At 46.4% G+C, this 17,832-nt stretch overlaps 1 protein-coding gene across 13 annotated transcripts in view; it reads left to right on the top strand.

The window, feature by feature from the left end:
* prrc2b (proline-rich coiled-coil 2B) overlaps nt 1–17,832 on the top strand; it is a 46,101-nt gene that overhangs the window by 13,261 nt on the left and 15,008 nt on the right. For 8 of the 13 annotated variants that reach the window (XM_083657868.1, XM_083657867.1, XM_083657870.1 and 5 more), the window contains exons 5-16: nt 219–282; nt 475–618; nt 6,212–6,543; nt 7,134–7,264; nt 7,385–7,548; nt 8,096–8,180; nt 8,355–8,520; nt 11,317–11,695; nt 12,563–12,765; nt 13,428–13,632; nt 13,751–13,955; nt 14,841–17,108. In XM_083657868.1, coding sequence (XP_083513994.1) covers nt 219–282; nt 475–618; nt 6,212–6,543; nt 7,134–7,264; nt 7,385–7,548; nt 8,096–8,180; nt 8,355–8,520; nt 11,317–11,695; nt 12,563–12,765; nt 13,428–13,632; nt 13,751–13,955; nt 14,841–17,108 — 4,346 coding nt within the window. The remainder of the gene's footprint in view (nt 1–218; nt 283–474; nt 619–6,211; nt 6,544–7,133; nt 7,265–7,384; nt 7,549–8,095; nt 8,181–8,354; nt 8,521–11,316; nt 11,696–12,562; nt 12,766–13,427; nt 13,633–13,750; nt 13,956–14,840; nt 17,109–17,832) is intronic. The other 5 variants (XM_083657864.1, XM_083657869.1, XM_083657863.1 and 2 more) reach the window with 2 other exon arrangements.

Here is a 17,832-nt window from a genome sequence, read left to right as displayed (position 1 = left end):
TGTTTATGAATTTAAAACCTAAACAAAAATGTTAATGCCGGTGCTGCAGATGTGGCTCACTTGTTGGTAAGATTGGGGTTAGGGTCTTTGATTTTGCATCGGCCCTGTGGGTGAGTATTGTTGAGCAGTGCTGCTCACTGCTGCTGCGAGCTTGGTAACATACTCGGCGGTGGGTGTGACTGTGAACGCAGCTTGATGACCTTGCTTTCATTCCTCAGAGCACAAACACAGGTGGACCAAAGCAATGGGCCCAGCTAAATGGAAAGGCAGTAGAGCAAGATGGTGAGTTGTTATGAAGAGTGAGATCAAAATGACCTTCGTGCTCCATGTCGCCATCATCATACTTGTCACTCTCGTCTCTCTGTGGACGTTACTGCAGCAGCAGCAACGCTCTTGTGTTTTTGCAGCACGCCTCAGCTGACTAACATCTCTCTCTCTCTCTCTGCCTGCCGCTTGTTTCCATGACGACGGCAGGTTCAAGGGCCTCAAACCGACTTCAGCCCTTCTCTCACGAGGAATTTCCCACGCTGAAGGCAGCTGGAGAACAGGACAAGGCTGGCAAGGAAAGAAGCGCCTTCGATCCGTCGTATGGGCCCGGACCAAGCCTCCGCCCCCAGAGTACGTTGTTTTCTTTTGGTCTTTCAACTCCCCGGGGATTGGCCGGGAGACTCACGGAATTGGCCAATCGGGGAGATTTTTGGCAGTCTGAAAGCAATTTGTGTTGTTGCGCTGAATATTCATCATAGCTGTATTTAGGGATGCACCGATCCACATTTTTTCACTTCCGATTCCAATACCTGAATTTGGATATCTGCCAATACCGATATTACGCAGATACTGATATTTTTCTTGAATATACAGTATAGGCAAAGATTTGGCCAATTAAAGATTTTTTTTTTAAATATACCTTGCAAAAAGCAGACAAAATTAAGAAAATATACAAGGCAAAGAAAGGATACTATTATACATGGGCAAATTACGGCCAGCGGCCCGTGCTGGAATTGCAAAAAAAAAAAATCCCCCTCCCCCCGATTCCGATCCGATTCGTGAATTATGTCGGTATCGGCTCCTGATATTGGATCGGATCGGTCCCATCCCTAGCTGTGTTTTGACGGAGTCAGTGTGTTCTCGTGCCGTAAACGCGCAAACATTACGAGTAACTAATTGGATGATGGACAAGCAATGTTGCATTGTGGGTAGGGATGATATTGCCGGTTTAAATGATGAACCATGATAAAATTCCTGGCGGTTAGTATTACGGTTTCAATTTTTAATTGTCATTAAAACTGTGTTACCGTGATTACACTTTGAAAAACACGCTAAATACTGTCCATCATCCACCCAAGTTAGCAACAGTTAACCTGGGCAAAATGGCCGACAGCTTTAGATTAGCTAACAAGCTAATGCTAAGCTACCGATGTTATCAGACATGATACACATTAAAAATATGAATCAGGGTTTGGGTTTGGACTATGGTTAGACCCATGGGTTAGACCCTGTTGTGGACCCCGAGCACTTCGGTAGGGCGAACAGTATCTGTAAGCAGAGTAGATCCTGTACCTACACAGGCCTTGGTGAATTCATTTCCGTGAGTGTAGCAGTGCTTTTTGAAAATGTTCAGCAACGGTGGGGGCCCTCGCTGGCGATGCTAAACTTTTAGCTAACCTGTTTGCATCTATGTTGGCAATGGCATTTCAAGTATCATCATACTATTATGCAGGGCTCGACGTTAACTTTTAAAAGTGGTTGCCGGAGGGGCAACCTGGCAAGAGCTTTTGGTTGCCCGAATAAAAATATGGTTGCCCAATTTTAGTCGCTTTATATTTTGAGTAATTAAGATACTATGCAGTCATAAGCCGGCTTAATAATTACGATGTGACAGAAAAGTAAGTATAATAATCTATAGTATAGTATAATAGGCCTATTCAGTGTGCGCACCGGGTGTAGTAGTAGTAATAATGATAATAATAATAATAATAAATTTGTGTCATTTCGTTTTCTAAACAAATCTTATTTTTTGTTTTTATAATGCATTTGCACTGAAAGGATTTAACTAATATTTGTGAACTTTCATTTTCATATATTTTTCAACAGTTATTGTTCATATTGTGCTTAATTTATTAATTAAAAGCGTTATTGATAATTAAGTAGCCTACCCTCCTCCAGGCCCGGCTCCAGACCCAAGTTACAGAGGGGGCCTGCCCCTAGCTTGGGGGGGCCAAGCTACCCAAGGGGGGTCCGGGGGGATTCTCCCCCGGAAGATTTTGTACATTTTAAAGTAAAATTCGTCAACCTGGTGCATTTGAGAGCAAAATGAAGAGGCTAAATCTGTGAAGAACTACACACATCTCTAATGTGTTGTGACTTTACAAATAATTAGGCCTAAACAATTAATATTAAGTGTATTTACACATTGTGCACAAATTGCATTCATTGTGACAAATTTACAATAGTTAATATCCAGCCAGAATCATTGCAAATGGATGTTCAAAGTAACAGTTAGCAATAGCATTGAGTTAATCAATACAGCCAGATTCCATGTTAACACATTGAATGCCAGCCATGTTTTCATTCCTGTAGGTAAGTTGTGCCAGGGGTGTTTTTGACGATTCTGGCTCATTTTAGAACAGCCGAGGATTCTTTTCTGTTAAGAATTCATGAACACCAATCATCTAAAAATAACTAATAGAATGTGTGCTTTCTCTGTCTAAAAGAGTTAGTTTGCAGAGTTAGTAGTTATGTAGATATTAGCCGTTGAGTACAGCATGGTTTCAGCGTCTGGAAATTTATTCAGAGATAAATGGCTTTTTGTGAAACAGTCACTTTAACCATTCATTTTTGGCATCAGTAAGACCGTCAGACATTCTAAACAATAGTTTTGAACAGTAATTTCCTCCATAACAACAGGAAACACCCCTCTCATTCAAACTCCTCCCTCCGTGTGTCTTCTCCTCCTTCCTCCTAACAGCGGGCGTGTCAGAAGCGCGTTGTGCTGCCTGCCTGTCTGTCTGCGTGCCTGCCTGCCTGCTTGCCTGCGTGCGGGGACGAGTCTGAAATGGATTACTGTAAAATCGCCATGCCATTTCCTTGAATGGCTTGCTCCCGCGGTGTGTGTGTGTGTGTGTGTGTGTGTGTGTGTGTGTGTGTGTGTGTGTGTGTGTTCGCGCGTTGCTCCGCGGCTCTGGGGGGAAGAGATCTCTGTCCGTTCTGTGTGTGTGTCCGGGCTTCTGACTGTAAAATCGCCAAGCCATTTCCGCGGGAGGCGGCTGCTTTTGGGTCCCGTGGCTGTGGCTTCTCTCGGTCTCTGTCGCCACTTAGTGGTCGGTAAAATAGATTACACACATGCTCTTGCTCCAAATAGTTATCTCGAAGATGTAAAAGGGGTTGATTGATGTCCCACCGTCAAAAAAAAAAAATGTTTATGTAAGACGAGTTAGCTCGTCCTTGGCACTTAAGCGCTGGATTATGTAAGACGAGTTAGGTCGTCTCTGGCACTTAATGTGTTAAACTTTAAAACAGAAAAACGTTTTTAGCAACAAAAAAAAAAAAAAAAAAAAAAAAAATTGAATGGGGGGGCCAGTTTGTTAAATGGGGGGGCCCGGCCCGGTCAGGCCCTGCCCGGTCAGGCCCGGCCCGGTCAGGCCCGCCCCTAACGCCGGGCCTGCCCTCCTCATGTTCATTCAGGGATACTTTGATGACAGTGGTTTGGGGCCCCCACTCTGATGTTGCATAGGGCCCCAAAAGGCCCAGAAGCGGCCCTGCAATCCCTCTCTCTCTCACCCCGTATGAGAGGCTGACAGGCCAGGGATGCAAATCATTTCTCAGCACATATACGCGGTGGTAAAACGTTTTTGAAGGATGTCCTGGTCGAGGTGTATGTTGTAGGCTTGTTGTAGGCTACATGCTTTGCAGTATAGCGTTATGCTGGAATTATGCTTGAAGTTTGGGCTGTCGCACGGAAATGAGAGACACTGAATCTTGACGAGGAAACGTGTGGAGCGTTTATACACTGTGTGTGGGTTTCTGCTCGCGGAAGTGAGCTGGAGTCTTGAAAACTCCACTTTGTCCGCCCAGCCGCGTCCACGTAGTTACACAATTCGGGGTGTGCACAGCCAGGCGAAAACCGTCTGCACAGCAGCCTTGTGGAGGGGCGCGTCTGCTGATTTAACTAACTTTTCCGTGTGGACACTCGCCGATGCGGGAAGCATATGAGACCTAAGCGCTTGTTGTAGGCTACATGCTTTGCAGTATAGCATTCGTTTTCCGTCCCGTTCAAAGACGCACGGGTATTTCACCTCAATGACAATTTCCTCGTCCTTTGTTTCTGTGCGGGGCTGCGGGCGGACGAGGTTCTTCTTGCGTCTTGCAGCCGCTGTGATTGTGTGCGAGCAGCCCCACCTGTCCCAGTCAGTACTCGTTAAACATACCGCACGTGCAGCATGCATCACGTAGGTTCCGACTGGTAATTAGTAACATCGTTTCGATTGTAACAGCAATAAAATGTCACATATATGTCACTCACAACAAGTATTAAAACATTTATTTGGTGTATATTTTGCTGTTTGCTGCTGTACATATTTTGTTGCATGTTAAATCGTGGTTGCCCCTGGGGCAACCAAAGACCGAGAAATGGTTGCCCCATGTTTTTTTTGGTTGCCCGGGGCAACCGGGCAGCCGTTAATGTCGAGCCCTGTTATGTGATGCGATGTGAACAGTTGTATTATGGGATGTCCGTTTCCCAGGCAACGACACACGTTGACACGTTTTGGAACAGCGCACGGTGCTCCTAAAAGCAAAATGCTTATTGTTTTGAATGATTTAGCATCTTCTATTACTGTCACCACCAGTATTGTTGTATTGTAATAATATGCCATAAAGGTTTATTGAAATTTTGGGGAGAGCAGACATTTTTTGTTTTTGTTTTTGCATTTCCTCTTCTGGCCTGGCGGGGGCGTCGTTGAATGGTACGGGAAACACTGAGATGGTTAACATGAACCGTGGGCAAACCGTGGCAAAAGATCCCGTCGCAGTGAAACATTTCTGTAATGACAAGCGGTGCGACTGTGAGAAGGCTATTCTTTCACTTTCACATTTGCAGAGTGTGCACTAGTCACACAGACACGTGCGAGAGACAAAGTTCGGGACAAACGGCAGAAAGGAAACCCTCAAATGACCTTGTTTCTTGCACTTTTTGCAAGGACTCCTCAGGTACTTCCTTTACTACTGCTGCTGAGGTAGGATAAGTGTAACATTCAGTTAAACACCGTTTCAGCGATGCAGGCCTGGCTTGCTGCACAAACAAAGATGCTACCAAAAATCCCTCCAGGCTCAGACATGACTAAAGAAGTCTCATGGGGCAGGTCTAAAGCATGCAGCATCTCCGAGTGCATATTCGCCTCAAAGTATCAGGAACAGTTGCATTCTTTTTTCCCACTGCAACAAAATGTTTGTCCTGTACAGTATGCAATGCGTATTTCTCCCATATTTAGATCATGGCACGATGGAATGAAATGGCAAATACATTAGCATTTGATGCTGTGCAGAATCGATCTGTTCCTACTAGGGATGTAACGATTTGAACCGGTTTGAATGATAACCGTGATAAAATTCATTACGATAACCGCACCGTTTCAAAATTTCATTATCATTAAAACCGTGGTACCGTGATTACCGTGGTAATCGAAAACCGAAAAACATGGTAAATACCATCCATCATCAACCAAAGTTGGCAACAGTCTCGCAGATGCAAATGTGCAGCCTTGGAGAAAATATTTTTAGTGAGTGTATCAATCCTTTTTCGCTCTTGAGTTTTCAATATAAAACGTTGTAAAATGATTTCAGTGAGTCTCTCAGTACTTTTTGAACATTTTCAGCAATTCTTTATGAATACCGTGATAATACGATAACCGTGATAATTTTGGTCACGATAATCATGATGTGAAATCTTCATACCGTTACATCTCTAAATACATGCAACAAACACCATGAATACACAGTACACAACACACAGTACACAACACAGGAAACACAGATAGCAATTACATGTTTACTCTCGTGTGGACTTTCATGTGTCCGTTCAGCATTTTTTTTACGAATACCGTGATAATACGATAACCGTGATCATTTTGGTCCCAATAATCGCAATGTGAAATGTTCATACCGTTACATCTCTAGTTCCTCCTTCTAAACAACTTTTCTTTCCGACTGCAAGATGTGACGAGTTGGAGGGAGGGTGGCGGAAGGAACCTCCAGCCCTCGTCCCTGCCGCTCGGCCTGCCAGCAGAACCCGAGGGCAAGCTCAGTGCCCTCGGTGAGACTGGCCTCCCTCCAACCATCATCTCCCACCCCGCCCCTGTCACCATCGTCACCGCCGCCGCCACCGCCGCTAGTGTCGTGACGCCTCCGTCACCGCCAGTCCCGGAGCCCAAGGAGCCGTCCCTGCGACCGGCCCAGCCCGTCCGCCGGACGACCATCCCGACAAACCTGCAGTACCAGCTCCATCACACCTCCACCGCTGTCTACCACGACATGCTGCCTGCATTTGTAAGTGCCGTAGTGTAAGCATATAGAGACAGTCCGCATGTCTGGGAACGCCCAAACAGGCTCTAGTAACGCCCACAATAGACGCTGGGTTAGCCTGGGGGGCGGGGTCAGGGTGGGGTAAATTCCCCCGTTCTATCCATTCAGCAAAGTTAGAATTTAGCCGATAGCCCGGCCCAGCCAGACACGATCGGGGATTTAACCACCGCAGTAAACGCACATCTGAGCAGACGTCTTGTGTTCTTGCTCTAGAACCCCCAAATCTGTAGTGTAGAGCTGCAGCACCGTCTTTTGGTGAGTCAGCCCATGAGATATATCGGCGGTTTTACCCCACTCGCGTGCCAGCCGTTTAACATTTTGTGGGCGTTCCCAGACATGCGGACTGTCTCTAATAGCAAACACTCAATTGGTGAAATAACTGACGTATGACTTCCATCGTTGTAAAAACAACAACATCATCATCATGACACACTCATGCATTTTACTCGTATACAAAGTCAGCTTTTGGATATCACCGGCCGCAGCACAAATCTTATAATTGACTAAATCTCTCTTTAGTCACACTATCTTCTCTCCCTGTATTTTCGTTTCAGATGTGCTCCAAAGAGACGCGGGAAGCCCCGGGCACAGCAGACCACGCCCCCGCGACTGTGGTGGCCCCGGCCCGATTTGACAACAGACCCACGTTTCGACAGAACAGACAGAACAACCCTGAGCTTGTCAAGTAAGTTTAATTCCCAACGTGAGACGAACAAGTATCCATTAAGTAAGCGTGCTCAAGAAAGAGGCTTGAGACGTTCGGCAATTGACAATTAGTCTCTTTCCCCTCTTTGTGGTTTTGTAGCGGTGATGTGAGGAGAGAGAACCGCTTTGTCCGCGGCCCCCCTCGCCTCTCTTCTCAACCCATCCGCCGGCCCGGGGAGAGACCACCACGGCCGGCCATCATCAACCCAGAGGACCTGAAAGATCTGGATGAGCTGGACAATGACTGTGAGGACGGCTGGGCTGGTCAGTACCTTTTTCTTTTTCTTTTTTTTTTTTACTTTAACCCCTATTCCTATGAGGCCATACATAAGATTAGACTAGAGCTGCAACGATTAATCGATGAGTCGATCGACAGAAAATGAATCGACAACTATTTTGATAATCGATTAATCGTTTTGAGTACAATCTTAAGAGAAAACGTCTAAATTATCGGATTCCAGGTCTTAAATGTGAATATTTTCTGGTTTATTTACTCCTGTATGACTATACACTGATATATTTGAGTTGTGGACAAAACAAGACATTTGAGGGCGTCATCTTGGGCTTTGGGAAACACTGATCATCATTTGCTACCATTTTCTGACATTTTATAGATCAAACAACTAATCGATTAATCAAAAAAATTATTGACAGATTCATCTATTATGAAAATAATCGTTAGTTGCAGCCCTAGATTAGACTATGGTATTTAAAAGTGATATTGGTCAAGTCTGCCCAATTAGATTTGTCAAAGTGAAATAAGAGGGAAACTGTGCTGTTAACCCACAGTTCACGATGGTTTTCTTTCCAGGACTCCATGAGGAAGTGGATTATGGTGAGAAGCTCAAATTCAGTGATGATGAGGAAGACCACTCTAGTGACAAACACAAGCTGTGGTGAGATCTCTTCTCCTGGCTCTTTTCTGCACTCAATGAGCTCACACTGTAGTTGGTGTGAAAACACTCAATGTGGTGTGGATCAAGGCATTCTTGGTTTCATTTTGAAGATATATCCTTTTGTGTTAGATGTGGTTAAATCTGTGACTGACAAGAGTGCCTCTGTGCTTCTAGGGCTCAATGGGAAAGGGAGAGAGAGATCCAGCGTGAATGCCAGTCCTCTCTAAGCTCAGGCGAGGTGGCCTATGCCCAGGATGGCCCTGAGGATAGTTACTCCTACCATCATCACCATGACCCCCTGAGGAAGAGCAATGGGAGATACCTCGCTACGGAGAGCCAGGTAACTCAGACTTCCTGTTCTACACAGGCCACCGCTGCAAAATTACTGCAGAGGGCTTTTAATTTGAAACAGCGGATACAGGAAGTGGCGACACCTGGCCGAGGGAGAGAGGTAGATTTAACTAGCGAACGTTAAGTTAGAGTTTGCAATGTATTCTCTATTGATGTTCATGGCCAACTAAATATTATTCACAATATATTATGAAATGTTTTTGCAGCTCAAGTTTGTTTTGCAAGTGTCACTGTATTTAATATTTTTTAATTGCCTATTGATATTCACGCCGACCACCGGTACACCCAGATACAACAAAACCCTTTCCCCCCACCGCTAAAATAAATCCTAGAACAGCCATTCCCAACCTGTGGGCCGTGAAGGTGTTGCAACATTACGATCTATGTGAGAGAGAGAAAAAGTTATTATTATTATTATGAGGATGCATTTCTCCATTGTTGAATATCGCATTTTGGTAAACAAACCGCCTCACTGGGTGGCAATGGAACCCTATGGAGCCCAAGAGGCGCAAGGCTTGAGTGTCTGCTCTAGCCGGCTTGACTCTGTTTACATTTAAAAAACTGCGACAGTTCACACAACTTTAACACGACATGCATATTATTATACATCAAACTCTTGAGCTAATTCTGCTCTCACTCAGAATGTCAAAATATAAGCGATGTGATGTATAGTTTTTGAGATATTAACGTTTGTTTGACACAACTCATACTATTAACACATTCAGTGCCAGCGACGCCATATGGCGTCATTAGAAATTTACCGTACAGTGCCAGCGACGCCAAATGGCGTCATAACTCGATTTTTTTTTTTTGACGGGGGGGTGTCGATCTATGCCTCTTACATCGCCTCTTACAATATTCAGAGGTATTGAATGTGTCTAACCTATTTTACAGAACCCTTAGGTGGCGACAGCGCTCTCCAGATGAGAGAACGTGGAGTGAAACACACAGAAGAAGTCATTGGGGGGAAGGAAATCGCATCGCATCCGTCCGTATGCAGCGGCTTCATTGAAGCAACGTTTAGCTGTGCCCCTGCAGCAGCCAATCTGCTATCACAATTGAGCACCTCGATGTCCGCTGCAACAGCCTCCGTGTCCGCTGCAACACATGATCAGCCGTGGATTTGTTATTATTCTCAACTCGAAGCATGGGAGCTGGTACACGCGGCTGTAAAAAAGCAGGATCTAGCGGACTTTTTCAGTGCTGAGCACAGGCAGAGAAAACGAGAAAACAGCAGAGCAGAGAGACACTCCTCCCACAACGGGGGGGGGGGGAGGAGGAGGGGGGGAGGTGGGCACGCAGAGCCAAGTACACAACACAGACCCAGACAGCAGGACAGGGTTGGCAAACGCAAGCCAGAATATCCGATGCCCACCAGCAGCAAAAGATCAGCAAGAAGCTGCAACCAGCAGCGCATGCAGGCGCCAGCGCTGCTGGTTTCAGCTAAAAATATTATTCTTCCAAACAAAATTCCCTTGCCTTCACTGTTTTATTGAAGGAAATTATTTTTGAGGTGTGACTACATCAGAAAATTAGCTTCAGAGTCAGTGATGTGCTTGAAATGTTTAATTTCACAAAAGGCTCATTATCTCAGCTCGTAGAAAAAAAGCTCTTTTTTTCGTTCAATCAAGCTATCTTCTCCGGCTCATAACTAAAGAACGGAAAATGGGATCAATAAACTTTTTTTTGCAGGTGATAGAAGAGAGTCTCATCGTTATTTGTGCGTGTTCAGTGTTTACATAGTAATTATTAAAGAAATTATATGACTGTTTTAAAATGCATTGCGGCCTATGTGGCACAGCAAGCAACCTTTTGCCCAAGGGCCGTGGCACTGAAAGTGTTAACTGCCGCGGCGTTCCGCATTTCTGGGTGGCAAGTGACGTCACGCTGATGCCTCGTATTTAATTTGTAATCAATTATTTGTTAATTAGCCTATTTTAGACAGCGAGTTTATTGCAGATAGTTTATTTGTCTTCATAATATGGAAACTCATTAGGTTATGATTCATTTAAAAACAAAAAAACAGGTTTTTCATGCCTCTGAGATTGTAGAGGCAAAACTACAGATCATATGAAGAGCAATGAGTCTTCTTTACACTCCCTCAAGTGAGAATGTCATTGTGAATTGGGGTAGATGACCTTCCAGTAACCATAGTGACAGATGTCTGACTACCACTGCCTGGCAAGTAAGAGGGATGTGACAAAGATGGCATAAATAAATAATAAATTCCTAAAATAGCTTATGAATAGACCTAGACATTTAGGCCTACACATTGCATTCACTTTCACTAAACAAGGCTTTTAGGCGTTTTCTGTTCTTCTCGTCGTGATGTAACTCAGAAGTAGTCTTAGCATATTCTGTCCATCAAAACAGTGATTGGAAGACTTGTAGTAGTGCCGTTGTTGGATTTGTTTTTGTCCAGTACTTAAGTAGGGAAGATGGGGATGCAGGCTTATTCTGTCATCTCAGGATTGTGTGTGTTTTGCGTATAACCACATGTCTACCTCTACATCCAAGCATACGCACTTTAAGAAACAAATCCTCCCCCCCACCCTGGATCTTCCTGTTCTATCTAGTGAAAAATAGTTTCTTGCTTGCTTGGTTGAAAATTGTTTAATTGGACACTTATGTTAAAACACACCAAAACAATACACTTGAGTTCCTAGTCCTGTGTGTGTGTGTGTGTGTGTTCTCAAAATAGAAAACCAAGGTATACTATACACGAAGGACCGGTCCTTCCCCTGGCTCCCACTTTGATCCGCCCTCTGTTCTGTTCTGTCTCCAGCAGCACCAGCAGCAGAAAGGCTCTGGGCCCGTCAGTGTGGCCCATCAGGGCGATCCCCTGGACGACCAGGACGAACACCACCGCCTCCCTCAGACACAGGCTCCGCCCAGGGCGCCCAAGTACGTGTCCCCCGAGCTGTCGGAGGCCGTGGAGAGGGCCCGCCGGCGCCGGGAGGAGGAGGAGCGGCGCGCCCGCGAGGAGAGGCTGGCCGCGTGCGCCGAGAAACTCAAAAAGCTGGACGAGAAGTTCGGGAAGACTGAAAGGCAGCTGTCGAGGTCAGACAATGGCCAGAAAGACGGAGAGGGCAGGGAGTTGACGCTGTCCCCAAACAGGGAGCAGACTAAGGCCCAGCCCGAGAACTGGCAGTACAGCACTAAAGGTAGAATACTCTGAAAATATCACACTTTGTAGGTTAAAAAGCAAATTGTTAACCCAACAGTCATATATATATATATATATATATATATATATATATATATATATATTTAATTTATTCAAACTACTATTTATTCAAACTATCAAAAGGAACTAATCATAGTTTTCACTCAAATGATTTCTGTTTTCCAGATGCAAGTGAGTGTCCCCCAGATAACTCCCCAGCCCATAGCTAGCACTATGGGCTATATATATATATAGCCCATAGCATAGTACCGCTATGGGATATATATATATATATATATATATACCGGTATATGTATGTATATATATATATATATATATATATATTATTACCTTTTAACAAGATATTCAAACTATCAAAAGGAACTAATCATAGTTTTCACTCAAATGATTTCTGTTTTCCAGATGCAAGTGAGTGTGCCCCAGATACCTCCCCAGCCCATAGCTAGCACTATGGGCTATATATATATATATAGCCCATAGCATAGCATAGTACCGCTATGGGCTATATATATATATATATATATATATATATATATATATATATATATATTACCTTTTAACAAGATATTCAAACTATCAAAAGGAACTAATCATAGTTTTCACTCAAATGATTTCTGTTTTCCAGATGCAAGTGAGTGTCCCCCAGATAACTCCCCAGCCCATAGCTACCACTATGGGCTATATATATATATATAGCCCATAGCATAGTACCGCTATGGGCTATATATATATATATATATATATATATGTATATATATATATTTTACCTTTTAACAAGATATTCAAACTATCAAAAGGAACTACCGTAATCATAGTTTTCACTCAAATGATTTCTGTTTTCCAGATGCAAGTGAGTGTCCCCCAGATACCTCCCCAGCCCATAGCTACCGCGAGGAGTCTGGCTTCTCTGCCTACCGTAGCAGTGAGGAGGATGGACAGGAGCCCTCCTCTCCCTTGGGCGACTGCAGCGGACGTCAGCCCTCCAAGCCCATCCCACCGCGCTTTCAGAAGCAGCCCCAGCATCACCAGCAGCAGCAGCAGCAGCAGGTGAGCGCCAGCTGATCTCCCCACAACAAACCCCTCATGTCCTTCTCATCCTAGCCCAGTGCCTCAACCAGTTATTAGCTGCCTCATGAGTCGTTTCTACGAGTTCAGGCAGAGCAGGTGTCTTTCAAGGCCACAGTCACCAACTCGCTCAACATGCAAAGCAATGGGCCTCAGGAAGGCTGCTGTGTAACCTGTTGTTTGTCTTTGGTTGAATTGAAAAAATCGATACACCATAGTATCGCGATATTTTGCCTAACGATATTGTATCGATATTTGGACGCCAAGTATCGATAAAAAAAAAATTGCAGGCCATGCCATGCCAGGCCACCGGGCATCTGCCCGAAGCGCCCGATGGTGCAGTCTGTGCCTGCAGTGGCGTATTGAGTCCAGAGAAGCTTAATAATGTATAGCCTACGTGTGGGGCAAAAACAAAACAAAAGAAAAAAACACTGCATGTTTTACTTTCGGTGAGGTCAAGGAAAAGGAGTTAGGAGTGACAATATATCAAAATATCGCAATATTCAATATATCGCAATAATAGCATATCGCAATACTATCGTATCGTGACTCAAGTATCATTTTAGTATCGTATCGTGGGCATCTGGTGATTCCCACCCCTAGTGTTAATGCTTATCACCTTATCAATTGTTTTCCTTTTTCAGGAGCAAGTATACAAGATGCAGCACTGGCAGCAGTCGGCTCACCCTCCTCCCCCCTCCGGCTCCAGCCACCCCCAGCGGGGCTACTATCCCCCACATGTCCTTGGCTTTGACCCCCGCTGGATGATGATGCCGCCTTTCATGGACCCCCGCATGACCCAAGGACGATCTCCTGTGGACTACTACCCCAATCCTGTCCACTCTTCAGGTGAGCCGCTCAGTTCAAGAAAACGAAATAGGGGTTCTTGGACGTTTTGAATTGGAGCAATATCTTGGGGTTTTCTATCTTTGATGAGCTCTCTGCTTTGAACAATTGTGTTCAACAGGAATGATGAAACCCATGATGCATCAAGACCACTTGAACAGTCCCGGTTCTGACGAGGGCTGCCATCCCAACATGCACCAGGAGAGAAGAGCTCCCTCCACCGAGCCTTACCCCATGTGGAACCAAGAGGGCTACCCCCTGCGCAGCTTCACCCCACCCTACCAGAGGCAGCACGAGACCTCGGATAGTGCTCAGCCAGATGATCGGTGAGTGGGGATGTAAATTTTAAGAATGTTCCTGAATCGATCATCTGTAACGGTAACAACCAAATCAATCGATTAATTGTAATTAAAATGCCAAATTTACCAAACAATACCAAATGTGTTTTTTGCCCAATCAAATGTATTATTTCCACAGCGGCAACATTTGCGTATTCCCACAGCATTACATAGCCTATGAAACTTATAAGAATGTAGAAGGCTAGATATAATAAACACATTTGTGTCGGCTTTGAGCCGCGGGCGCTGCATATCGGTGGCTACAACTCACTTTAAACTGTGCGTCGCAGTTCTTCTTCCTCGCAATAACCGAGCTGATGGTGGGTTGAGGCAGCTGGGGCGAGGAGGAGTCAGTCAACTTAACATTGCGGTTGTCATTGTGTTGTATGTATTGTGTACACAGAATCACAGTGTTTGCAGGTGGCATTATTTTCTCCTTTGTGTTTGCTTCGCCCGCTTTATTTTCCAAAAGTTGCCGCTCTCGACTTTATTTTTCCTCTCCAGACCCTGAGATGGCGCTGTCTCGACGTGCTTACTGTATATCACGCCGGGTGCGCTCAGCCGAGTTATTGAAACATTAATTCAGCTAGAATGTAATATGAGACTACACATTGTTTGATAGTAGACTGAGTCAATTCCACGTGTTCGAGCAAATCCTTAGCGACCAGTTAATCGATCTTCGATTAATTGTTGACATCCCTATCGATTAACTGTTGACATCCCCTATAGGTGAGTTATCTTTTTAAAAATGTCAGAACTTGAGAATTTGGCATATTTTTATCTTGTAGGGTAGGTTTTGATTATAATGCCTGTTTGCTGGCTTCTAAATGTTTTCATCGTTGTTCATGACTTTCGCATCTTCTTTTTCCACAGAAGTGAGATGGCCTGCTCCCAACAGGACTCTTATGAAGAGAGGACCAGCGAGTGCCTGGACCACTCCCCAGATGACCTCGCCCACCACGCCTATCACCAGAGCCGAGGGCCTGACAGAGACCACCAACAACACCATGACCAAGGCTTGCTGACCACTGCTCAGAACCACTCCCAGCAACACGCGGACACTGACTACCCCAAACAAGATCCCAGAGACAAGCACCTGAAGGACGGGCCTGAGTCTCACGACGAGGCTATAGATGGCTCCAAGGACAATTGGAAAAGAGACGGAGGTCATAAGAAAGATGCAGGACCCATTAGTGTCCAAAGCCAGTGGTCCGAACCCAGTTCAGGTTCCAGTAGCAGTGTCAGCCAGCCCTCTGAGGCCAGCGGGCGTACCCTGACTCGCAGAACCGGGCCCATCAAGAAACCAGTGCTCAAGGCTCTCAAAGTGGAGGACAAGGAGAATGAGAAGCCAAAACCCGAGCCCGAGGAGAAGCCCGTCCCTTATCGCCTGGAGAAGGAGGTCCTCACGAATGTTTATGACTTGAAGAAAGACATCCAGCCCGTCAGCAGCAACAGGCGCTCAGCCTCACCGGTTGTTGAGAAACAACAACCCGAAGAGAGGCGACGTCATTCACCGGCTCCTGCTCTCAAACCAGAGAGGCCGCTGAGCACCCAGAGTGAGGACTCTCCCAAGGAGAGCGTCTGGGACTGTAGCAAGAGCCAGTCGTCCAGAGACAGCCAGGAAAGCAGGGACTCCCAGTCCCAGGTTCCCCGGCGCAACAACTGGATTTTCATTGACGAAGAGCAGGCCTTTGGCGGAGCCAGGGGAACGGGTAGAGGTAGAGGCGGTCGAGGCGGCTTTAGGGAGTTTAGCTCTAGAGGTGGAGGCCGCGGTGGCAGAGGTGAGAGAGGTTATAACAACAATAACAGCAGCAGTGGGGCCCAGAGGACGGGGAGAGGCCGAGCACCACCACCAAGGGACCTTGTCAAGGTGGAGGACCTCCAGAGAGGAGACCTCCAAAGAGGAGACATCCAGAGAGGAGACATCCAGAGAGGAGACGTCCAGAGAGGAGACGTCCAGAGAGGAGACCTCCAGAGAGGAGACCTCCAGAGAGGAGACGTCCAGAGAGGAGACCTCCAAAGAGGAGACAACCAGAGAGGAGACCTCCAGAGAGGAGACCTCCAGAGAGGAGACCTCCAGAGAGGAGACCTCCAGAGAGGAAAGCCCCGGAGGCGTAATGTCAGTGAGACCCTGAGTGAAGCCTCGGAGTATGAGGAACTGCCCAAGAGGCGCCGCCAGAAGGGCTCCGAAAACGGAGAAGGTTACACAGATTCCGGAGAGGTCCGGAAAGCTGACCGAGACTCTTGGAGGTCCAATAAGGTCTACACAGATGACCAAACGGCCAACCAAGACAAGACCAAGGCCAGCAGGAACTTTGCAGGCCGCACACTGCCTCCCAGACTCAACACTAGCGGGGGTTACACTCGAGGCGTAGGAGGCCCCAGGGACATCTCCACCTGGAGGGGCCGCGGGCCCCAGTTCAGTGGCAGTGGCAGTGGGGCTCCCATGCAAGAAAATGGTTACGGCCCTGGAGCCGAGACCGCTTATTCCCGCAGACCCCCCCCTGTTGAGCGCGATGCCCTCAAGTACACCCCCAAATTGACCGGCTCCTTTGTGGAAAACGGCACCGAGGAGCGTGGTGGTGAAGGAGAATACTACTTTGACAATGACAACCCCGACAGGCAGGCCCTAAGGAGGCGTCGCCCGCCCCGTCAGGACAAGCCCCCCCGATTCCGCCGTCTACGTCAAGAACAACCCGGCCAACCGGGCCAGTGGACCAGTGACGAGTACATCAACGGAGGAGACTTTGCCAACCCCTGGCCCGGTCGCCCCAAAGCCAGTGCCGAGGAACCCTGGCCCACCGGTCACTATTCCGGCGGACGTCCTGGCCAGCAGCAGCATGCCCAGGCAGAGGACTGGGAGACGGGCTCGGACAACAGCGACTTTGGCGACTGGAGGGAGAAGCGAGGTGGAAGCGGAGGAGCGGCTCCTCAGGGACACGGTGACGTTCCCTCGGACTCTGGTCACGGCGACCCCGGCTCCGGGGAGAAGAGGGAACTTTCCAAGAGGAGCTTCTCCAGCCAGCGACCGTTGGTGGAGCGGCAGCACAGGAAGGGAGAGCCGTCACTGCTGGAAGTGGGCAAGACGTCTTCCTCGCACAGGAGTGACAGTTGGCAGAATGGAGGGGCTCCTTGTAAGAGGTGAGTTTGAGTTGGAAGTGCCCGACTACAGATGGATAGAAAGTTCTTGGTCCTAGAGTGAAATTCAGTGCCAAGGTTATTGCAGGTCATCGTGACCCACATGTATTGCTACTGGGAACGACGCGTCCTCAGCACCTGCTGGGCAATTATAACAATGCCCAAAGGTGTTGTTTCACGCCTGCTTGTTATAGTTGCATAGAAACCAACCATCCAGTCTTATTGTTTATACTCGCATAGCAATTGGAATGTGCAAAAAAATCTTTTTTGGAGGCAACTATTTTGCATTTTCATACTGTGAATGATCGCTTTGCATAAAATTGAGCATAATCATTCAGCAAGTGGCCTAGCTATTATTAACCTGTAGGCTTTCCAAATAATAGTCCCAATAAATTGTCTGTTCCGGGGTGTCTTGAATTGAGGTTTGCATACTGAACAGGTCAGTTTTTGACCCGTACCATTTAAACCTCCGTACCTCTTGGCGTGCCATGTTGTCTGATGCCATGTAGCTGTGGGTTCAAATCTGCCCTAGGACATTTGTTACATGTCATCCCCACTATCTACGGTCAACTGTCCAATAAATCAGAAATGCTAAATCAACAAAAAGGCTTCTTGGTTTAACTGATGCTATTTATTATTTCAACTGCAATTATCTGTCCAAGCTGACCAAATGATTCTTATATTTGGTTATTTTGGCACATCTCCACATAGTTCAGTGTTTCCCCTA

The sequence above is a fragment of the Poromitra crassiceps genome, assembly GCF_964638095.1.
Source record: "Poromitra crassiceps genome assembly, chromosome: 21".
NCBI classification, from domain to species: domain Eukaryota; kingdom Metazoa; phylum Chordata; class Actinopteri; order Beryciformes; family Melamphaidae; genus Poromitra; species Poromitra crassiceps.
This window is presented reverse-complemented; position numbering and strand designations above follow the sequence as displayed.